This window comes from Nelusetta ayraudi, unplaced genomic scaffold, assembly GCF_046127955.1.
Source record: "Nelusetta ayraudi isolate G7.1 ecotype Tasmania unplaced genomic scaffold, CSIRO-AGI_Nayr_v1 ptg000102l, whole genome shotgun sequence".
Taxonomy (NCBI): domain Eukaryota; kingdom Metazoa; phylum Chordata; class Actinopteri; order Tetraodontiformes; family Monacanthidae; genus Nelusetta; species Nelusetta ayraudi.
This window is the reverse complement of record NW_027466152.1, coordinates 746,212-769,338: the sequence shown is the minus strand read 5'-3', so window position 1 is coordinate 769,338 and position 23,127 is coordinate 746,212. Positions and strand designations below refer to the sequence as shown.

The window sequence follows — 23,127 nt, the reverse complement described above, 5'->3', positions numbered from 1 at the left end:
TAATAATAATAATAATAATAATAATAATAATAATAATAATAATAATAATAATAATAATCTCTGATTTTATCAAAATCGGCGACGTTTTTGCGTTAACGGAGCCGTTTCCTGCGTTATAACACGTCACGTCCGGTCTCTCAATCCCTATGTGAACGTCGGGGAGCAATGGCGGTGCACCGGGGATCACCGTCGAAATGGTTTTTCACCCGGGAGCAGCTGGAAAATACGCCGTCACACCGATGTGGAGTAGAACCAGACCGAGAGCTCTCCTACCGACAGCAAGCGGCCAATTTAATCCAAGACATGGGCCAGAGACTCAACGTGTATCCTTTGTAAACAAACTTGAGTTTTCTGTCGGCCAGACCTGACCGGAGATATGGCGCTTATGGCACTGCAGGCCTCTTAGCAGTCGTTACATTAAAACTGTCGTCAACAGAAAGGCGGCGAAATCCACCCTGATTGTAGTAGTGTAAATAGTTGTGTGCTATTTTAAACATGTCTGCATTTTCGAATCGTTTTCTGGGCGCACCGCCGTGTATCCATGAGTAGAAAAGCGTTAGCCTAGCCTGCTAACCTTTTAGCCAACGGTTGCGTATGTCAGGCCAGTGGGCCACTGAGTTCTGCAGCTGTTGTCAGCCCCCCTGTTGTCGACCCTAATCAAATATCTCAGAGCACGTCCTCCCTATAGAGTTTGGCAGCTGATGTAACGCCATACGCTTCCAGTGTACGAAGCGCGAGCTACAATTCTGCCCCTTGATATTGCCAAAAATACCAAGCAGCAGTAGCGTTGCATAAAGTCTGCTAGCATTAAGCTAACGTAGTTAGCTAGCCAGCGTTGACAGCATTTGTTACCGCGTTAGCTCAGAGTCCGGATTTGCCCCTCTGTGTCTTCAATAAATACCCATATACTGTTTTCTGAGTTTTAGCGGCGTGATGGAACAACAATTTGTGTTGCACAGCATGTTGTCCTGAATCGGCAGGATAGGTAAATGAACTGAAAATAATTTCAAAAATTGACAGCTATCCACTATTATTTCTTTGTAGTACTTAATAATAATAATAATAATAATAATAATAATAATAATAATAATAAAAACAATAAAACTCCCATAACACAGTTGCTGTGATCACGTCATTTTCGTGCCACCTCTAAGGATTTTTGACTAACCAAGCAAGATGTTGTGCACTTGCACTGTGTGCTCAGTTAATCAGTCACACCTTATTTCTCTTCCTGCACTTTCCTAGATTGCCTAGATTGTTTTCATCAGCCATGTAAGCACGTGGCACTTCATGATGAAAAGGCCATCCTGCTAAAGACTTTCATCTGTACAAAGATGAGTTTCTCCACGGATTAGATTCGATTAAATGAGGAGAGATAGGAGGCAAGTGAAAAAGACGTAAATCAATGGGCTTTGTCATGAAAAAACTCTTTAATTTCTTGTACGTTTATCTGTACCTTTTTTCTTTTTTACATTTTGATTAGGAGGCAATTGTGTCTTTTCAACACCTGTTATAAATTTGTATATCAAGAGACAAAAAAAAGGTGTGATGATCTTGCGAGAAGAGACAAATTATAAAAAGGAATGACTTTCAACAAAATGTAAAGCTCTTAATAATGATCTTAAATAAGTCTGCAAAAGCTCTTTTTGCAAATGTGCTGTTCAGAGTCCAGTTTTTTTTCTTAACCCTTGACCCACACAGCTCTCAACTAACAATAAATACAGCCATTGTTTACATGCATAGATTTTATATGCACCACTCTTTCACCAAATTCCACAGGAATGTAAGTATGCCGTCTTGTATTCCTTCAATATACTCACTCGTCTGTGTTAAAATTAATTTTATCGTCTCTATTGTGCAGATAATATCTCCCACTACATTATTCTTGGCCGCAAAAGTAGAAGAACAACCTCGGAAACTCGAACACGTGATCAAGGTTGTGCACGCTTGCCTAAATCCCCAAGAATCACCTCTCGACACAAAAAGCAATGTAAGTTCCAAATATTCCAAATGTTGTCGTCGCCTGCATCTGACTCTCCGCTTCTCCTGTGGTTTTCCCATATATTTGCCTGGTTGTGCCCAGTTTCTCTGCCCCCTTAGCCCCCTCTCAAAGGGCCTAAGCTAAGTGCCTTGGCCTTGTATTAAACCCAGCAAGGCTCCTCCTCTTAACGGTAAATTGAGCCTGTTTGGAGGGTTTTTAGTTTTTTTTTTTGGCCCTTTGAACTCAGTTGTTTTGAGGGGGACACGTAGACGTATAGACTCATTACAATTGTGTTGTAATGATTGTCTATCAAACTTCAGGCATACCTCCAGCAAGCTCAAGAGCTGGTGATACTTGAATCCATAGTGCTGCAGACCCTGGGTAAGTAATGGTGACTGGAATGGATGACTTGAGAGAGAGATGGCGTTTGGTTTACTACAGTCGTTATCATTTGGTTTTGATCATTTCCACTAGGGGCATAGTGCTGTTAATGCTCACCGTTAAATTTACTCATCACAGCTCATGTAGTTGGAAAAAGTTTAACGACTGCTGTGTGGTGATGTTATCATGTACACATTCTCTCTAAATCATTGTAAAGGTGACATGTCATTTATTTGCAGACACAGTCGGCTTCAATCGCTCGCCCACCTCACACCATTATTCCTATTTGACCCCCCCCCCCCCCCCCCAGGAGAATTGACCTGATGCCTCTCAATTGACTGCAAGATTTTGCTTGCGTATTTGTGCAATGACATGTCACCTCCCGGTTGTGTTTGTGTTGAACTCACCTGTCATGTATTTTGTTCCAGGCTTTGAAATTACTATTGATCACCCACACACTGATGTGGTGAAATGTTCCCAGCTAGTGCGAGGTAGAGGCTTCCTTCTTTGCTCTTTGTGCCCTCTGCTCTTTTTTGCCCCACCTCCTGTGCGGGTGGGGAGGGGAGTGAAACCCATGTGTGGTTTAATGGTTACGTGAACACACCTTGCTCTTTTGTTGACCTTTTGAGATTTTTGTGTGCTTTTTCTCTCTTTTTTTTTTTTTTTGTGAAAGGTTTTGTTTGACAATTACGCCAGAGTTAAACGTCATCAAATATTGTGGATGGTATCTAATAGAAGAGCCAAGTGTGTTTTTGTCTTGGCATAGCAGTGTATTTGTTTAAAAAAAACAAACAAACATTACATGTGTTTATGATGATGGAATTCCAACGGCCGCTTGATACCAATGTGTCTATTTCCTTTCCCTCTTTTCTCTCTGTCATACAGCAAGCAAGGATCTGGCACAGACTTCCTATTTCATGGCTACCAACAGGTTGTTATCCTGCCCCTCCTTTGTTGCACTTTGACTGCACACCATAGCTTCCTGTAATGCAGGGTACCCTATCAGTGTCCAACCGGCCCTACTTGCACTGGTGGTTGTCGGGATGCTTGCCAACTCCCCTCAGCTTCCCTCCTTCGGTGAAAGTGAGCGGAACAGGGTGGCACAAAGCGTTACCAGCCCCAGTCGCCGTGCGGTGTATTGTACAAGGGACCAAAGTTGTTGGCACAGATGGGTTGAATGCAAGATGCGAAGTGTAGTGGTGCGCTTGAAACCCACATGTTTGTTCGGTTGCAAAAAAGTGCATAAGTCTAAAAGAAAGACACTTTGGTAGCCTGAATAGCAGCTAAAGATTTCACAGATGTAAACATTTCTCATAGAAGTGCACCCGGTAAGTACTGCAAGTTCACATTTTTTTACTCTTCTTTTGATATCCGTTTGTTTATTATGCCTTTTATCTCCCAACTCTTTCTGGCTTTTGCAATATTTCCTTGTTTATAACTTGAGTGCATTCTTTCTAGTCTTTGACCGTCACTCGCACTTGATTCCAGAAAGAAAGATGTGTCAAGAAAAACATGCAGTCGTAGTAGCCTGCCTGCCAGAGTGCAGTGAAAGTCCATTCATCATTTCTCTCGCTCGCTCTGCTTGATATCAAATGTTGGCTCTCGATGTTGAAGAAGTAGAAGTCAAGCCCTTTGTGATGCCACAAAGGGCTCGAGACCCTCTCTCAGATTGAGAGGTCCGTCCTGTGTTTGTCAGTTACGGAACGTATGAAAGCCCCGACACAAACGGCCAAAACAGTTTGTGCATGATAAAGATGACGCCTTTCATTCATCTCAAAAGATGGTAAACTTGTAGTAAACCAAATCTTAATGACGTCAAACAGTCGTGTTTTGGAATTGTGGCTGCAATATTTTTCTCGGCACATCTGTCTCTCAGTTGTTCAGGAATTCTCTAACTGGTCTCTTTATACTATACAGGGGAGCAGATAAATGACCATACGCTGCAATTACTTGATATTGTATTCCAACCGCTTAAAATTCAATCACAATGTCTGAACGCTGACTGTGAATAATTCCATATTGATACATTTAATACACTGGCCTTTGACATCTTTTTGTCAGGAACGCATTAAATATGAACTGTAATCTGCTGGTTAGCCTCTATTGGAGTCCATTGTGCTCTGACAGATCAGAGTTCAGACATTGTATTTTGCGCTCAGTCCAAGTGGCCATCCAGCGATCGGAACACATACAATGCAGCCGTGTATATTATGTATGTGTAGATATGAATGTATATGTATATTGCCATGGCTTTTGACCATGCACACACAGCTTTGTTTTTCCTCGAATGTCCTACTGGGGGTTGGAAGGAGGGGAGTGAAATGCTCGACAACGTCCTATGCAAAGGATTAAAGTGACTAAGGAAATTATGTATGACATCTGTTACGGTAAAGCTAGCAGTTTAAAAAAAAAAAGAAATGCAATTAAGTAAACCTTGCTAATGCATTAGTGTTGTCACAAATATGGCCTTAAACATCCTAGATTGACAAACTCAAGCTTGCAATTTTGCAAAAAGCAAAGATAAGTTCTCTTCATACCACCCTGAAGATTTCCTGGTGAGGTCAACATATTGTGATGCCATCTTATTACGTCTTATGTCCTTTAAATCATGGTGGAGACATGCAACTGCTTCTTGAAAGAATTTGCATTTCTCTCTCTGAACATGGTGTCAAGAGGAAACAGGCTGCTGTGTTCAAATGGTCCTTCGTCTGTCGAAGAAAAAAAAAATGCATTTGCTAAATCAGATCAGTGCGCTTGGCTGGTTTTTACTATTTTGTCACAAGTAAGCTAACGATAAATTGTTGTCTGTAGTTGCATTGATTCATTTTGAAACAATTATGCTCAATGAAGAACATATATATATATATATATATTGAGTATATACAACTTGGCTTGACTTGTAGCTAGGAAAAGATGAGGCGGACAGTAGGAACTTTGGCTGCACAATGCTGCAGCTGCCACGTGACGGGCCTCAGGGGTTCGTCCTTCACAATAGACCGGCCTCATGTGCAGGAGGCCCTGGTTTTTACCTGTTATCTCCTGAAACATGAACAAGCCTTTCAGCCAATACCTTGTTTTTTCTGTTCTGTTTTGTCCTCTGGCAGTGTTTCCTACAGTGGCCACTAGTTGACTTGCTTTTCCTGAGCAGCTGGCGTCGTGCAGCCAACGCGTCATTCTGACTGCGCTGTTGTTCCCGTTGTCGCCTCACTAGCTGCGCTTCCATGACTCTAGAATTGTGCAAAACCTAAATATGGCCATAAAAAAACTGGTGGTGGAAACGGCTAAACTTGGAAAAACCTCTCAAATATGGTTAAAAATGTTTTGAGGCTCTCATGAGGTGGCTGACGTATCAATATAGAGGTTTATCGCAAGTGTCGTGGAAACATTTACATGTCACCGAACGTGATGTATGGGGTCATGTGACCAGTTCACTTACAAGTGAAAATGGCGCGTCATGTTTGGATTGGAGGAGGAGACGGAATATTTTTTACAAATAATGAAAGAGAAAAATATAACAACCATTCTTGACAGCAAACAAACTTAAACAAACAAAAGCAAATGTAATTTTCGTAAAATCCCAGAATTCTGGCTCGTGCACTTCACGTCATTCATTGGAAACGCCTGCAAATCACAATTGTACTTTCTCGAAATTTAAAAAAATATTGCTTTTATTCTGTGAGAAACTGTAATGGAAACGCAGCTACTGACATGTTTTACTTGTAACCTGGCACTTTGGGTAAACAGAAATGAATAACGAACTGACCTAAACTACCGGCCCAGCAGGCCACTGCTGCCTCGCTTGCACCCGTCTAAACTAGCAAATATCCTGTTGGAAACACTGCCCCCAATATCATTTAGCGGGATTTTCAATCATAGACTGCCCAGTGTAATCAATCAGTTAATGTGAAAATACATTTAAATGATAAGATGTGTGTATTTGACCAAAAATGCCCTCAGTGGTTTAAAGCTGTCTGCTCCTTCCTTTGTTTTTTTCCCCCTTTTCTCCACATGTGCAACCATTGGTGATGAAACCCTCGTCCTGATGCAACTGCCTCCAATACCCGCTCACTCACTCACTCACTGACTCACACACACACACACACACACACACACTTGCCACTTACACATACCCTCATCCGGCACACAGCCTCCACCTCACTACATTTTGCCTCCAGTACAAGCCCACGGTGATTGCCTGTGTTTGCATCCACCTGGCTTGCAAGTGGTCCAACTGGGAGATTCCCGTCTCCACTGATGGGAAACACTGGTGGGAGTACGTGGACAATTCGGTCACTCTTGAGCTGCTCGATGGTAAGGCTGGACACCAGTCTCTTTGTGTAGCGACCAGTAACTCGGGCTGTGATCTGTTTTTGATTTTTTTTTTTTATTGGGGTAACACTGTCCATGTTTTCTTTTTTTTAGAGTTGACCCATGAATTTCTGCAGATTCTAGAGAAGACACCCAGTCGGCTAAAGAGGATACGGAACTGGAGGGTAAGACCATACTGCTGTGTTGTCACACCCTTTTAGAAAAATAAGTCGCCTGTTTTGAGTGACATAATCACCAGCATGGACATAGATAGCGACGTAGCTAAACGGCGGCCATCTTACGGCGCCATAGTAGACGGTGGAAGGTGAATGACCCGCACCTACAGAAACAATATCAACTCGCTGAAATGACGTCAGATTTATTATCGTGTTACAGTATTACAGACCTCATTAGCGTGGCTGTACTGTAGGATCCTTGGACGTGTTGAAATATCCGCTGTCGTTTCAAAAAACGACTGAAGCATCGTTCGGCATAGAGAGACCACAATAATGGAGATTATCATATATGTTTTCTTTCCCACAGAACTACTATTATCGGGGAAAATCGGAGAACACTATTTCTTATATATGTATACATATATATGTGAGTAATACAGAATTTCTCTGTCGGTTAAAAACACTTAGATTGTACGTGATTTTGAGGCGGTTAGGTTTGTTTAAATCTTCTTCAAATAGCCCACACACAGGAACGTTCTCGCTTTGTGTTTACAGAAACATGCCAGATTTCTGTGCAGCCTGTGGATGCTGATGCTCCATGAATGAATTGTTTGAGACCAAAAAAAAGCCCTTGATCCTTGAAGCCCCATCTGAAAACTACGTATATCTAACAGAACAAATAAATGAAATAAATAAATTCTAAATTAATTACATACATTTTATGTTATTGTTTTATGTACAAATATTTTTTTTTATTATTTAAAAAAAAAATAATTGTATTAATTATTTAATATAGACACCCAGAGTATGTATAGATATTGCTTTGTCTATCTATTTTATGTTTACTTATGAAACATAGTTAGAGATGGATAATTTATTTAGCTCACGAGAAAACTTCCCAAAAAGGTGCGAGAACGCACGGAGCTGCTGGAGAGGCCATGCTCACCATGGTCACCATTTGTGACAGTCCTCCGCGTCGGCGTAGTGTACAATGTTCCCGAAAATCCATGGTTAAAATCATTCCTAAGTATGTGGAAACGTAACTACGTATCTGACGTTTATAAGAACTCAAACCGTTTTTAAAATCACGTCAAAACTGAGTCCGATATGTTTTTAAAAAGGTACGTGCACCGTAGACATCAATGTTAAAGAATGGCTTCGCTGTCTGAAGGAAGATGGCTGTGGTTTGGCAACGTCGCTCTCCATTGGCGAACAGCGCGCACGAGCACATCTCACGTTTGCCAGCTGTTAAAGTGGCTTTCAAACATTCCCCTCTCCACTTTAGGCAACCCAAGCTGCCAAAAAGCCCAAGACTGAGTCGTCTCAGGGGACGGAGAACTCGGTCGCCGGGCCGTCTACATTCCAACACCAAGGCGACGGTCCCCTCGGTGGTCTGTCCTCCTCAAATCCAAGTTTTCCCAAAGCTGGCCCCAGCTTCAGCGGATCGCTGTCTCTGGACGGCCTAGCCGGCACCTACAACCCGGCCAGCCACAGCGAGTGGCCCCAGAGCGGCCAGGGCGTAGCCGGGTACCCGTCTGCCTGCATCAAGCAGGAGCCCCTCAGTATTCCTCTTCAGGAAGCCACACTGCCTCTGCAGACCCCTGCGTCCTCCTTACTTCAGCACGCACCGCTGTTCAAGACTGAGAAAACCTTGGACCTCAGCCCGGTTAAACAGGAACTCAAAGGCGGCGGCGGCGTCAAGCATCAGCCGCCACTGCCGCCGCCGCCTCAGCCCGGCTACCTTCCACCTGCTCCGCCTCCAGCTCAGAAGTTGTCTCTGGACAAGTACAGGGAGAAACACGCCGCTGAGCTGCTGGTTTCCAGCCAGAAACGCTGTGTGGAACAGCACGGAGGAGCGATGGACTGCGACAGGGGCGACGCGTTCTCCTCCTCCTCCTCCTCCACCTCCTCCAGCTATGCACCATCCTTTCCAAGCCAAGTCGACCACAGAAAACATTCGCAGCCCCACCAAATATCGCACAGCGGGGGCGGAGACTTCACCGCCTCGCCGGTGAAAATGAAAGGTCCTCCTTCGGCCTCGATGTCGGGACACGACAAGCGTCACCACGGCGACAAACGGGACAAAGGCGCGCTGAAGGTGCGCCTGGCCGTTCCCAGCACGGGCGGAAGCTCGCAGGCGGAGAAAGGCGGCGGACAGTCGAACAAAGACGAGCTCAGAATGAAAATCAAAGTGTCGTCGTCGGAGCGTCACAGCTCCTCGGACGAGGGTGCGGCGGCGGCGGCGGCGGCCAACAGCAACAGCAAGAGCAAACATTCCAGTCCTCTGGTGAGCAAGGAAAAGCACCGCGGGGCCGAGCACCACGGCCTCCACCGCCACCACAAGCACAGTCACCCGCATCCGCACGCGCACAGCGGGAACGGCCGGACGGGACCGGAGGGCCTGCTGAGGGCCCCGCCGGGACTCGTCGCCATGGACGGGACTCCGCTGGGCCCGCTGGGTTCCACCTCCATGTCCTCGTCCTCGTCCCGCAAGAGGCTGTATCCCGAGGCGGGCCACAACCATCACCACCACCCTTCCACCTCCTTCTCCACCTCCTGCTCCAAAGTGAGCAAACTCTCCAAGGGCGGCTCAGCTGCTGCAGGTACCGCCTTCTGTCTCCTCCCTTCTGCTCTCTCCTCCTCCCCCTCCCCCTCCCCCTCCCTCTCCCCCTGGCCCTCTTCATCCTCACTGCTCTCTGCTGCTTTCTGACGCGCTGTCCTGTCACACCCCAGGTGGGCTGCGGACCTCTCAGCAGTACCCTCCTCCCGGCGAGTCGCCCCACGAGGTGGGGGAGCAAAGACACTGAGCCCCGCTCTGCAGCCACCGGAGCAGCACGTGGACATGGGAAACTACTCACAAACTATGAAGACTATGCTCACCTCCTTGTTAAGTGCCCTAAAAAGTAACTACGTGACGATAAACCCTTTACTGAAAGGCAGAGACGACGACAACAAAAAAAACTCAATCTGCAAAAATAATGCATAGTGTTAATGGATTTCTCAATATCTGAGAGACTAGAAATTGTGAAAAACAAATCATGCTTCCTGACTGACTGACAGATCACTGGGTTGTGACACTCGGTGCTGTGTGTGTGTGTGTGTGTGTGTGTGTGTGTGTGTGTGTGTGTGTGTGTGTGTGTGTGTGTGTGTGTGTGTGTGTGTGTGTACGTGTTGAGTTTGCTGCTTGGTTTTCCTTCCTCCTGAATCAGTCAGCAAATGTGTAAAGGTTTGTGTGTGTGTGTGTGTGTGCGCGTGTGTTTCTCATTTCGGTTGAGGTCAGATTCTTCATATTTGAAAACAAAAGTATTAGTAAGTGCTATAAAAGGCATGGAAGGTGCAATTTTTCATTTCAGATTTTCTTTTAAAGACTTATTTAAGTCAATCAGACTTTTGCAGTTGTATGGAGGACGCCAACGGAAAGGTGGAGATGAGTTAAAAGTTATGTTTGCTGATATTCTAGGTAGTACTGTTAACAGAATTTTGGGTGTAAAGTTTCATCTCCTGAATTACTTCCTTGGCTTGATTTTTTTTTTTTTTTTTTTAAATAATTATTGTATGTATAATTTGCATGTTTAAAAAAAAAAATCATCAAAGGGATTTCAAAGGAGAACACATACTTGCTGTTTACAGAAAGTGTAGATAAATGTACATACGTTTTTGTATGTTTTAAAAAAAAAAAAAAAAAGCTATACCATGACTACTCAGGTTTAGAGCTGCTTGTAAGTCTAATGATATAACTATACCTATAAAAAAGACTTATTTTGTTAACCAACAGATCGGGCTTGAAATGGGCAGTTTGTTCTACTGACGTGTCCTTCTTTAGACCCTCCCGCAGAGGGCGCTGTGCTGTTTCCGTCACAGAAAAATATTCACTGACACCCTCAGTAACAATGGCACTTCTAACACCTGCTTTTGCCCCCCCCTGCCACCCCACCCTCTCATTTTTTTTATTTTTTAAAGTAGACCTTGAGCTGGATGCCAAAGGTTGTGCCTCGATATGTTAAAAGCAAGTTGAAGTTTACACGGCCCTTCTTTCTTTGAAGAGAATCAAAATGATGTAATTTGATCTGTCGTCGCTTTAGTTGGAATCATGTAACCAGGAACTCGGTCATAGACTCGTTTCCATCCCAGCAAACACGTGGTGTGACAGTGACCAATTAGCCATATGCAATATAACCTCCTGGATAGCCCTTGTACCTGCAACGTGGATGCCCCTGATCCGCTTTGTCACTGATGTCATCATCCAGTTGGTTAAAATGACATTTACACGAATGTACCTGGCCGTACACGTCTTTTCAATAGTGCTCTGCATTAAAGTTTGTACATTTACCAAGTCTTGACATTAGCATTGGCTGTTCTCTTCGCTTTTTGGGGGGCTGTGGTCTAGTTTGAAGTAAATGCTTGAGGACCTGGACTGGATGGTTGTGTAAAAAGAAAAAAAAGGAAAAAAAAAAAAAAAACGGCTTGATGCACAGATGAGAGTATGATGTGGACATTTTTTTATTGTTACAAATAAACTTAAAGTTTACCATGACTACACCCAGTATGAACCTGTGTCGCTGTAGTTTTCATGCATTGATTCAGTTCACCAGAGTTTGAATATAGGTTGTAGATTCTAATGAGTCTTTTAAAAATGGAAAACTTATTTTTTTTCCTCCACCATATAGGGAAATATTTTTTTTTATCTTGAATACTATCAACTGATTATCATTGACATAATAAAGGTGTGGTGTATTGTAAGCTGGATGTATCTAGAGATTTCTTCCAGGAGAATCGGCACAAACACCATCACATTAAAAATGAGTGTGGCACATCTGAGATTTCTATTAAATTATCCAAAGTTAAAATTAAACAGTGGCATCTGTCTTCACATATAACAGGTACTATTATACAAAAATCTATAGAAAAAAAGTGCTTCTGTAACATTTCAGAATCATGTAAGAATATATACATCAAAGACTTTCTAACACATTGAGAACCTACAGATTCGCATAGCCACCGTGAAACGAAATTCACCAATATCGCATTCCAAATTAAAAATGAAATGAATACACATGCATTGTAGCCTTGTGTCACACACACTGTGGATGACCACAGCAGTTCTTCTTCAGTGTTTCCCGGGATTTATTTTGACGAACGAACGGATGCTTCAGCAGCTGGTCTGCAGATGGTCGAAGGCTTTGGTCACTGGAGACAAAGCCAAAAATAATTAATTCCAAATGCTTATAAACGCACAGTGAGCAATTTTAATGGTAAGCCTTGAGATCAGCAGATGGATCCTACCTTGTCAAACAGATGTGAACAAAGTTCTTGGCCTCATTGGAGAACTTCCCCGGCAACGAGGGCATTTCCCCTCGCTCTGCCCCAATGTAGAACAAGGCGGCTATCTTATCCATGTGCGCCAGTGGTGGTTTCCCAGTGGCCATCTCAAACACTGTGCAGCCCACACTCCATATGTCTGACTTCCTGCCATATCCTGTGTCTTTGATGACCTAAGTGGAATGGACGAAAGTGAAAAGTTGACAGCCAGTGGGAAGTATTCTCAGCGGATGGAACAGTCCTGTTTGTACCTCTGGGGCCATCCAATATGGAGTCCCGTGGACAGACTTGATCACATCTCCGCTGTTGCTAGACGTGTGATTGGGGCAGCTGAGACGGCGGGCGCAGCCAAAGTCTATGAGCTTGATGACCCCAGTTGGCATTAACATAACATTGTTTCCCTTCAGGTCACGATGGATCACCTTGTTTAGGTGAAGGTAGGCCACCCCGGCCAGAATCTGGTGCGTGTATAGAGCCAGGACCCGCTCTGGTAGAGGACCAAATCTGAGGAATAGAGGATTAGTATCAAGTTGAGCAAGTAAGTTACTCAGCTTCTCCTGCTTGAACTGGGTTGCGTCCAGTCTGAGCAGGGATTCCCAGCCTTTATTCTCCCATGATACTTTCTCTTCCTCTTCCAAGAGGATCCCAAGGTCCTCTTATGCAAGCCAAGTTACTTTACAGTCCCACTAAATAATATAAATATCCAAATAAACATCTGAGTCTGATTTCAACTACTTGTATCTGAAACTTGGGTCGGGACCCGCAGTTCAAGGCAATAGGTGCAAGAGGCTGAAACTGACAATTCAGAACTGTCTTCAGCATGCATTACCTGTGAAGGATGCTAGCAATTGACCCTCCAGGGATGTATTCCATGAAGATGGAAACCATGTGCTGATGAAGAGAGGTGCCCAGGAAGCCCACAATGTTGGCATGATGAAGAGTCTTCAGAAGCTCCACCTCCCCCTGGAGACGTCTGTACTCCTGCGCTGCAGCTTCAGAGTCAGAGGTGTGCAGGCTCACCTGCTTCACAGCTATCAGCTGGCCTTGGCTGGTCAGGCCACAGTACACCTGGTAAGAAGTCAAGAAGTATCAGGCTCAGAAAGAAAATGCTCCTCTTCATAGTGTTTGTACATTCTACATGTTTTAAGGTTACTTTAATCGTCAGTGTAACATCACTTACTATGCCATAGGCTCCCTTGCCCAGCACTTCACCCTTTGTCCATGTCATATTATCATCTGCAACTGACTTCAAGTCAAGGACAGCGGACATGCATTGTGAGTTCATCTGGAATGTCCAAAAAAGAGGGAACTTGTCTGTCAATTCAAATAACCAAATGCACACTGCTGTTAGGAGCTAAAGCCAAGAGTAACCTGGATGAACAGCATCAGACATTGTTCCCATACTGCAATGGAAATGCACACAAGGACACAACGCAAATAATGTGTTTACGCACTATAATCAAGATAAAAAACAAAAAAGGAATGTACCTCAGAAAATCGAGGCCCTGATGGGGCATCATCCCTGAAAGGTTTCTCTCGCCCAGGTTCCAGCATTGCAGGACATGGATCAAGAGATGTGTCCCTCTCATCCAGTGAGATCAGCTCCTCAGCCAGGCATTGCAGCAGGTCATCTGTAAACGGGTCGTCGCCAATCTCATCCAGAAACTTCTTATAAACTGGTGACTCGGGGTGGATTTCACTGCTGTGGGACAATGTCCAGGTGTTGATCTTCAGCTGCTGCGACGCCTGAGCAAACATCGGCGCAGGGGATTGGTTTTGTTTCTCTGTTGAAGAATTCTCATTTGAGTCTGGCACCTGCACATGGCGACTACCTTCAGGATCAGAGGGAACCAGTGCCGCCGCCTCTGTGAGTGTCTTCTCCGAAGATTTCAACATGACAGTTCCATGTCCAGCGAGAGATTCCTCTATGGTAGATAACATCCCATCATCCGCATGCTCAGAGTGAGGTGACTCCGCCTCTGGCAATCCATGAGGTTTGGTCCCAGAAGGTTTTTTGTGCGTGTCGATCTTCGAACCGGCTTGGAGATGAGATTTCAGCCTGGACGGTGCAGGTCTTGGTTTACCTTTAACCAGAGCCGCTGTCCTCTGTGCTTTTTTTACCAGTGTGTGCGTGACCTTAGCAGACTGCACTTGCCTAACCCTCACTTTGTCACAAGAGCTGGAACCTCTGAGATTGTCGTAGATGGGGCCAGCAAACATTTCGTAGATGGCCGGCCCCTTGTCGCTACTCTGGATCTGCTGAAACATGTCTTTGTAGGTGATGAAGTCCACAGCAGACTGAGGCCTCGGCTTCCCTGCAAGACCAGGTCTTTTGGAGAGTTGGCCGCCCTTCAGCTCCTTTACCGCTTGGTGTTTCTGAGCTCTGGGAGTCCCGAGGCCGGCAGGATTTGCTCTTTTGCTGTGCACATGGCCATCATCACACTGACCTCCTTTCACAACTTTGAGCTTTTCTTTGACTCTTGTGCAATTTCTGTCTCCGTTAATTATTAGCTCGGGGTTTTTCCAAGTTTTATCTTTAACTTGTACGGAGGGGGAAGTGTTCTTCGGGTGGCTCTTGGACTGGTTTCTGTTTGGAATGCTTTGATCCTTCTTTGCTAGAATGTTGAGGGATTGCGGGTCAGTTTGGATGTTTGCTTTCTGTCTGCAAGTTGTGCTCCTTCGTCTCTCTCTCACCCGAATAGGGTGTTGGACCTTCGACGTCTGCTCCTCTCTTGCGGGGCTAATTTCTGACTGTGGAAGCGTGACAGCTGTGACATTCGACTGACTTTTGTCTTGTACAGTTTGTAATGCAATTCTACTCCCACACGGGATTGAATTATGTGCACAGCAGTCCTCCAAGCTCCTTTCGTCCAGTTTTACACACTGCCGATCACTTATACCAATTCCTTTAGAGCTTGAAATAGGAAAAACCTGGTCATGGTTTAAATTATAGGTTGCGTCACGACTGACCTCAGTCTTTGGCTCTGTGGTTTGGCACTCAATCCTCTTACTTTCAGTTTGGGGTTTAATAGTTTTTTCATTTATTGTGGTGTCGTCTTCACGGAAATGATTGCATTTCATTAACAACTGCCTGTCATTGGGCTCCTTTGCGTAATCTGTATCATTGGCTTTGTCTTCACAGTGCAACTTTCTATTTCTCTCACTGTCCAAATGCTCACTTGCCCTATTCATAGAATCTGCATCTGGGCCAAGTGTGAATCTGAGAATTGGTGCAACATGTCTGGTCCTTGATTGGACATCGAAGCACCAGCTACCTGCATCGGCCTCAGCATAGATCACATTGTCAGGGCAATGCTCTCCAGCATGTTTGAATTGGTTTTCTTCTGAGGCAGGATAGCGCAAAGTCTTCTCGTCTTCCTCCTCAGCCTCCAGATCGATGGAACTGCTGCTGGAGCCGCTGTCTTCACTGCCTCCTCTGGGAGCACCAGTTCGCTGGCTGCCCCAGGTGAGGCGTTCTCTCCTCAGCCTCGTCCTCGAGCAATGTGTACTCCCACTGATTGGCTTCAGGGGGACACGGTAGCTCAGTTCTGGAAGGACCACAGTGTCACTCGACCTTCTCTCTATGGGGGCCAACAGTTTGGGTGACCTGAGGTGAAGGTTCGGCAAGATAACCTGTGGAATCAGATCAGGCATTTAGGTTTACCAGATTCATGCGATACCACAGGCTGACAAAGAAAAGAAAAGGGTTTATTTAAATATACCTTCTGTTCATCAATATCTCGACAGTCCAGCACTGCCAACATAAAGGGAAAACACCAGTCAATCATTTTTAAAAGTATTTTTCCTGAAATTAGACAGAATTTAGAAGAAATATGTACACACCAGTCTGGATGTTTGGCCTGGCATGGATCACAGTGTTTGAAAACAGCAGAGGTTCCACGATGGCGGGAGCTGAACGGCTAAGCTGGCCGGACAACAGCCTGGCGGAGGAGGGGGGCGTTGCAGCCGCAGTCCCTGTTTTCTGCCTACCAGGAGGACAACACAAATCACAGGGCTTCTGGTGACTTTCACAACATAAAGCGGCAGACGTACACAGAGACACCAGACGGTACACACAACAAACGCAGAGATGAGTTGATGATGTCAGCCGAGGCAGCTCTACCACTGGTATTTTTTTTCTCCATCCAAACTTAATGGATAACTGCATACAGAAGTTAGTTACAAGATAATTCAGCCAATTAAGGATGTTGTCACAGAGACACTCATTAGAAATTCCATTCATGTGTTTGCAGGAAAAAACATTGCTATAATTTTACAAATGACACTTTAATTCTTAGGTTAGGTTCCATAGTGTTTCTTTAAAGCGTTATACATAAGACAGAGTGAGCCATTCCCCAAAAATTTGGAGGAGAGCAGCTTTACCTGTTCCTGGGGGACAGGTGCAAGGCTGAGGTTCTGGCGCTCAGCAGGCTGGGCGGAGCAGGATCCAGATGGTTCCAACGTCGACTGCTGTCGCTCAAGCTCGGCAGGAACAAACTTCCCCTGAGAGAGAGCAAGAAGAGAGCCTGCTGGTGTTTAGTCTTTGTCTTACTTTTAAAACATCTCTTCCAAAATTCCTCAGTGTCAGGCATGATTTTTTTTTTTTTGCAACACAGCAGCTGAATATTTATTCACTGTGCACTGTAAAAATGTTTTTTTGTTTTTTTGTTTTTTTGTATACCAAGAGCCGCTTTTTTTTTTCTCCCATCTCTCTTTGCAAAAGCCTCAGTCCCGGCAGTCTGATATGCAAAGGCCTTTATTCCCCACAGAGAATTTGCAGTTGAGCGCTGAAAGCTCCCACAGCAGACAAAAGCCTGATTCATGCGACCCCTCCGACTCCACTGTTTCCAACCTGTCTGGGTGGAACAGGTTGTCCTCCGGACACGGCGACAGGTGCCAAGAGTGTAACCGGACACGGCGGTGCTATCCGAGCGCCGGGCTAGAAGTGAAGAGGTGGCCGGGGGCTAAAATGCTGTTTGGACAAGCGAGTGTGTTTGCGGGAGGGAGGAAGTGTCAAGCATACACGTATTTACAGTCAACGTGTGCACAACTGCTGCTGCTGCTGCTACTGCGTGTAAACAAATGCTCGCGTACCGTCATCAGTTTGTGGGTCATGCCCTCCCTACAGCCAATACGCACACATAATGAGTGTGTGTGTGTGTGTGTGTGTGTGTGTAAAAGATGTGAGACCTCACTTTTACCCACCTGCTTCTCCTCTCTGTGTCCGGGTGATGGGTTTGCCTGATGCTTCTCAGCGTTTCCATGGCGTTTTGGAAACAGAGGGGGGTCCCCTTATCTGAAGCACACACACACACACACACACACACACACACACACACACACACACACACACACACACACACACACACACACACACACACGCACACAGTCAAATCCTTATTCCTTGGTGGCTCCAACCATACCAACCAGAGCATCGAGCTGACCCAGCCTGTATTCTGACCCGTCACCATGTTTTCAAGACCATTCAATGTAATTCAGAACTGAACGAAAGGAAAGAAACCGGATTTCACGTCAGTTAACAGTTAAAACAGTGCTCTGGAAGAATTAGTGACGCCATCCAGTGGCGTCTAAAGATCACATGACACATCTGAAACGCTGTAAAACTCTGCTGCTGGTGGCAAACAGCTGACTGAAGTTTTCCATTGTAGACAGAGAAAGTCACTAGAAGATACAATATTCAGCTTTTTAGAACTCACCACAGAGACACAGCGACCATTTCCCCTCTTTCTCCCAGCAGTTTGCTGCCTTTTCCTGCTCTCGCTCTCCCTCTCTCTCCCCCTCTCTACCTCTCCTTCTCTCAGTCACCTGCTCTGCCCCGTCCGTGGTGACCAGGCTGTTGTGCCTTGAGGTGCAAGTCTCTCCGCTGAGGGTCGGCGTTTGGTTTGAGGCTCCGCCCAGCCAGTCACGCCCACCTCGGCCAAATTTGGGAGGTCACCAGTTTGTTTACTCACAGCCTTAAACTGGTTCTGACTTTTGACCTTTTTGCAAAGCAGGTGGGCGGCGGCTATACCCCCCCCAGCCCCCTCACACACACACACACACCCTTATCACAGTGATCTTGTTTTCTTTCCTGTACTCTTGTGGCCTGGAGGGCTGATGGAACTCTGCCGTCCCCGAAGCAACAAGTCAAAGCCAGGTTTAATTTTTCCACTGTGGTTTTTCCACACTTAACTCCACCAACTTTCCACTGGTTGTCAAACTGCAGACACATTTATTTATTTGTACCTTGGCTGAGTATTTCACGGTGGGCAGACAGAGCAAGCGGCGGCTCTTCAGACTCCAACACGTCCTGTCAAAAGAATGACGACAGCATCAACAAGAGAGCATTTCTTTAGATCAGTGTGATACAACAGAGGCTGGTCAAAGTGCTGCGCCTGTCATGTTAGAGGGTTAGACATGATATTTAATGTTTTTGTATTTTAACCTAAACGGAAGGAACATGTGAGGCGTGTGCCCTACCGCACACAAAGCTTCAGCTTGTAAGGAGATAAACTGTTATTTCTATTTGAAAAGACAAAACAAAACAAGTTGTCACCTGAGTGGAGGTTTCATGTGTACATTATCAGCTCCCACTCATCGTATATGAGAAAGACACACCATCGCCGGATTAATATTTCAAGAATACTCTTTATACTTGCTTTGTGCTTTGAAATTGGAACTAAAGATTTTAACAGGACAATTTGGAAAATTAGATTTTTTTTGGGGGGGGGGTTACTATTCTAAAAGAACCTTGGCAACTTTAATGTTTTCTACTGATGTGTCCGCCGGTGTTATGAGTGTTTGTGCGGCTTCTTCTCCAGATGAAACACCTGCTCCGCTCCGCTCCTCCCTCCCAGCCAACCAGCTGTCCTGCCTGCATCCTGTAAGGTTACCCATAATACCGTCTGGTGTATGGTAGCCACCAGCGCCCTTCCTCCACACACACACACACACACACACACACACACACGCACACACACACAAACACTAAACTGCCAATTACTGCCTGCACGTATTTGCCCTGCCAGTGACCACTCCCTGCCACTCTTCCTGTGTGTCGTGTGTGGGAGACTCACACACACGACACAAACCCACAACAGCCTCCCAGGAAGCCACTCGGAATGTTTGACACTTTAATCGAATCAGCGCTGGATGCGATTGTATTAGAACACACACATACAGATGGGATGGTTTGAAGCCGCGGCGGCTGTATTGAAAATGACATGTTTGTTGAAGTGCACTCGTCCGGATTAATGCGTAACTTACGTCTGCAGGACTGTAAAGCAGCGAGTCGTGCGATTGGCTGGCTGTGTGAGTGGGCGAGGTTGGTGCTGATGGGTTGGAAAAGACGCTCTTGAGGTCCAGCTCGTCATCTGACTCTCCAGCCGAGTCCAAATCCAAAAAGAGCGAGGCCGAGACTAAGAGTGACATCTCGATGGCATCTGTGTGCAAATGATTAAAAAAATAAATAAATAAATAAAAAAAATCAAAAGGCAGTGTTTGAAAATGTCGAATTTGAAAAATCCCAAAACTGTGGGTTCACCGCCCTGTCACCTGGCAGCCTCCACCCTTCCATGGGGCTAAGCACTCTCTCTCTCTCTCTCTCTCTCTCTCTCTCTCTCTCTCACACACACACACACACACACTTACAAACAAGCCTTTCTTATACTGAACCTCCCACATCAGTGCAGCCTTTCACCGCCACTCAGAAAAACAGGATTATGAACAAAGTTGGCGTGTTGTTGCCGTGTTTGTTTGTGTGAGCGTGTGCGAGGAAGCAGTGCTGCACGGCGACGTGGGTTCTGATTTCTCAAAAGGTTCTGAAGGTGTGTAAGCAAAGACGTGGGCTCTCGTGGTTGACACGCCATGCAATTAGCATTTTCACACAGTCACATGTAGTCGTCATGTAGTATTAGAATTACAATGTATATCATGCTCCAAAAATGTTTGTTTTTGTTCTATTCATTTCCTATTAAAGTCCCGCCTTACTTTCAGTAAAGCATATTAAAGAAAACTAACAGCGCAGAGGAGAAACATAATCCACGCTCCTTTTCATCCTCCATAAAAAATGTTTGTAAACCCTGGAACTGTAATCGGATTATAAATGTTTGTAGAGAAACATGAATGCCCGCCTCTCTTGAGACAGATCACATGCACCGCTTGAAATAAGATTAGAGGTTTCACAAATTGTAGGGGATAAATGTGTTTGACCTCCAGGTTAACAGGCCTAATAAAAAGATAGTTGAATTTACTATAAGCTAAATTGAGTAGACTATAGGTCTTCCTGTTTTTTAGTATCCAAGAAAATTGTGTGTGTGTGTGTGTGTGTGTGTGTGTACCTGTATGAATCCTGGCCTCCTGCATCATCTCATCCTCCTCTTCCTCTTCGCCACCTCTCCTCGGCTCGCCGCCGACACTCCCACGTGTCTCCATGGCTCGAGATCACAGCCTCCCACTCGGATGGGTGTGAAGCTCGGCCAAGCAGGAGCAGACTGTTGTAGTAGAAGAAGAAGAAGAAGAAGAAGAAGAAGAAGAAGAAGAAGAAGAAGAAGAAGAGGAAACGCTGCTGCACTGGGCTCAGACTGGCTGTGATGTGATGGTGCCTGCTGATCAGCTCATCCCAGTAGAGGTGAACCTGGTGGTGGTGGTGGTGGTGGTGCTCCACAGATCTCACTGCTGAGTAACATTCAGGTGTAAAGGATAAATGCAGGATATATATATGGGATTCTGGATTAAGTTATTCATATATTTTTTTAAACTCTTATCAACATTTTTTGGCATCATCAACAAAAACACAAACTTATTATTTGACATGTCAACCAGCTACTATGATTACGTTTCTCTGGTTGATTTCTTTTTTTTTTCTTTTTTTTTTTTATCAGCGTTCCTCTGACCTGATTGGTTGACATAAATAAGTACCTCCCCCGGACACAGATGGGCTGATTTCTTACACCACAGGTGTGGATGATTGTGTGACCCTTAATAGAAGCTCAAACCATCACTGTCTGTGGGCCCCTGGCTGAGTGCTGCAATCTCCAGACATTGGAGATGTTTCTCTTCTTCTTTTTGAAGATGTTTACTCTTTTTTGTTCCTGTGTCTATTATCTTGAGTCGAGGAAACCACCTGAGGTGGCACAGCTGCCCCTGCATCGTCACGTCAAGGTGTGTCATCCCCCGAAAACTCTTATTTACTCCTGTAAATGTTTTAGCTTCCCCCTGTGTTGGACATTTCCTCGTGTTTAGAAGGTGACACGTAAAGTTACACGTCATTTTACACTGACAAAGTCAGATTCTGCAGAGCAGGGGACGGTTAATGTTTGATCACAGCAACATCAGTCGTGCATTCTGGTCCGGCTGGTATGTTAAAGCAGAAAAAAAGTGACCCGGAAGAAGTGAAATAATGAATTAAATGCTGAAATTGCAGCCGCTGTCCCTGAAAGACCCCTGACAAAGTAAGACGAAAATAATGAACTTACTGCAGTCAAGTCATTTCTCTCTCCATTCTCTGATGAAGAGCTTCAGCTTCTCTGTCTGTCCGTCCCTGCATGTGTGGACACTTCTATGGACCTTCCTAACGGCCTCTCCACTCTATAGCTTCTGTTCACACCTCCTGCTGTTGGTTTACACTTGGTTGCCATGGTGAGCGTCGCCCAAACAGACAGACAGACAGACAGACTGGGAGGCAGACTGGGAGGCAGCGGTGGGTGTAAGAGGAGCCGAAGCCTCTCGGCCCGAAAGTCACGTGGCAACAATTTTTGCACTTGTAAACAAACCCTTTTTTTTTTTTTTTTTAATGCTGATTTCCACTTCTGATGACGTCAATGTTATTTGTGTGGCTTTACTTAATATCCGAGCTACAAGACTCGACCTGACTGGGGTCTAGGTTACATTCTGGCCTGGGAGAGTGGTGGGATATGATGGATTAATGGGCAGTATACTGTCCTACTGCTTATCCTTTAGTATCAGTTTCTTATATTTCTTCCTGCAGAATTTTATTTTATAAAATCCCTGTCGAGAACATTGACCTTTACTCTGTGTATTACTCTGCTCTCTCTTTTCCGCTCGGCTTTCTCTAAAGCCTGTGCTGTCCTTGTCCTGGTTTGACGCTGTTCTTTGCTTTTGTCTGTGTTCAGTTGCGCTGTTACACAGCAGAGCTGCTGATTCGTACCAGTTGTTCTGGAGATTGTGCCTCCTGTCAGAGGTCTTTGAACCGGTTGCTGGCTCCTCACTGGTGTGTGAACTGCTGGCCTAATTTACAGCATTTTTTTTTTTTTTTTTTAAACGTCTACTTCAGCTGCCTTATACTTTTGTAAACGTTTTTTTTTTTATAAATGTGAAAATGTTGTGCAAAGTTTTATTATATGCAAAATGTTAGTCTCCAAAAATATAAGAGAGAAAAATAAGATTTGAAAAGTCACAGCCAAGCACGATATGCAGAACTAGGAAGGTCAATGACATTTTCTCCTCTCTCATTACAGTGGTGCATTTTTACGTGACACAAAAATTGTACTGTACGATTTTTAAGAGCTGTGACGCCTGAATTAGCCATTAGATGGCAGTGTTGAGTAACTCTAAATCCGTTGCTCCCCGTCTTGCACCTGTTCCTGGCGCGCGAGAGAACCGATCGTTTTGTTGTGTAGGTAATAAATGAATGCAGACGTTACTATCGGTGCACCAGTGACTCCTCACAGTGTTTATCACCGGTTGGGACTGAAATTCCAGAGAAATCATTATTTTTTTGGAACGATAAAACTTCGCGTATAATCATCAGCCTGACAACTGCGGCGGGAGTCCTCTTATTCGCTGTCTGTACACACGTGACTTTTGTGACACTTCTGCCGTGGGAGATCCGCAGGCGTGCAGAGCGGTTCAGTCAGTCTGCAACTTCCTGCGCAGGCTCACAGGCTCGAGGCTGCAAAAGCAATGCAGCCTTCACACCACTAGTCGGCGCGGAGCACCCGG

At 45.1% G+C, this 23,127-nt stretch overlaps 2 protein-coding genes across 6 annotated transcripts; one reads left to right on the top strand and one right to left on the bottom strand.

Moving 5' to 3' along the window:
- Window positions 1-129: 129 nt before the first annotated feature.
- ccnt2a (cyclin T2a) lies at window positions 130-11,180 on the top strand. Of its 4 annotated transcripts, none has more exons than XM_076048498.1 (11): window positions 130-323; window positions 1,702-1,783; window positions 1,862-1,990; window positions 2,302-2,362; window positions 2,791-2,853; window positions 3,248-3,293; window positions 6,510-6,673; window positions 6,785-6,855; window positions 8,132-9,449; window positions 9,580-9,968; window positions 10,023-11,180. In XM_076048498.1, exons 1-10 carry the CDS (start codon window positions 166-168, stop codon window positions 9,651-9,653), a joined length of 2,166 nt encoding a protein of 721 aa, XP_075904613.1. In that variant the 5' UTR covers window positions 130-165; the 3' UTR covers window positions 9,654-9,968; window positions 10,023-11,180. The 4 variants fall into 4 exon arrangements, with proteins under 4 accessions (XP_075904613.1, XP_075904612.1, XP_075904614.1 ...); XM_076048497.1 differs by having other exon boundaries at window positions 9,580-9,972; XM_076048499.1 differs by having other exon boundaries at window positions 9,580-9,978.
- Window positions 11,181-11,274: 94 nt separating this feature from the next.
- map3k19 (mitogen-activated protein kinase kinase kinase 19) lies at window positions 11,275-18,472 on the bottom strand. Of its 2 annotated transcripts, none has more exons than XM_076048496.1 (11): window positions 18,412-18,472; window positions 17,371-17,461; window positions 16,549-16,668; window positions 16,009-16,151; window positions 15,888-15,919; window positions 13,654-15,798; window positions 13,346-13,450; window positions 12,995-13,233; window positions 12,417-12,669; window positions 12,130-12,338; window positions 11,275-12,033 (listed from the first exon to the last, which is right to left on the bottom strand). In XM_076048496.1, exons 2-11 carry the CDS (start codon window positions 17,427-17,429, stop codon window positions 11,919-11,921), a joined length of 3,420 nt encoding a protein of 1,139 aa, XP_075904611.1. In that variant the 5' UTR covers window positions 17,430-17,461; window positions 18,412-18,472; the 3' UTR covers window positions 11,275-11,918. The 2 variants fall into 2 exon arrangements, with proteins under 2 accessions (XP_075904611.1, XP_075904610.1); XM_076048495.1 differs by lacking the exon at window positions 18,412-18,472 and adding an exon at window positions 17,883-18,184.
- Between the last annotated feature and the right edge of the window lie 4,655 nt (window positions 18,473-23,127).

Excerpts from the sequence above, each read along its gene's own strand:
- ccnt2a (XM_076048498.1), top strand. The coding sequence starts at position 166 with ATGGCGGTGCACCGGGGATCACCGTCGAAATGGTTTTTCACCCGGGAG. Across the intron at positions 324-1,701 it reads ATGGGCCAGAGACTCAACGT|CTCTCAACTAACAATAAATA; the intron begins GTATCCTTTGTA and ends TGACCCACACAG. Across the intron at positions 1,784-1,861 it reads TCACCAAATTCCACAGGAAT|ATAATATCTCCCACTACATT; the intron begins GTAAGTATGCCG and ends TCTATTGTGCAG.
- map3k19 (XM_076048496.1), bottom strand. The coding sequence starts at position 17,429 with ATGGAAACGCTGAGAAGCATCAGGCAAACCCATCACCCGGACACAGAG. Across the intron at positions 12,670-12,994 it reads ATTGCTAGCATCCTTCACAG|ATTTGGTCCTCTACCAGAGC; the intron begins GTAATGCATGCT and ends TCTATTCCTCAG. Across the intron at positions 12,339-12,416 it reads CATATTGGATGGCCCCAGAG|GTCATCAAAGACACAGGATA; the intron begins GTACAAACAGGA and ends CATTCCACTTAG.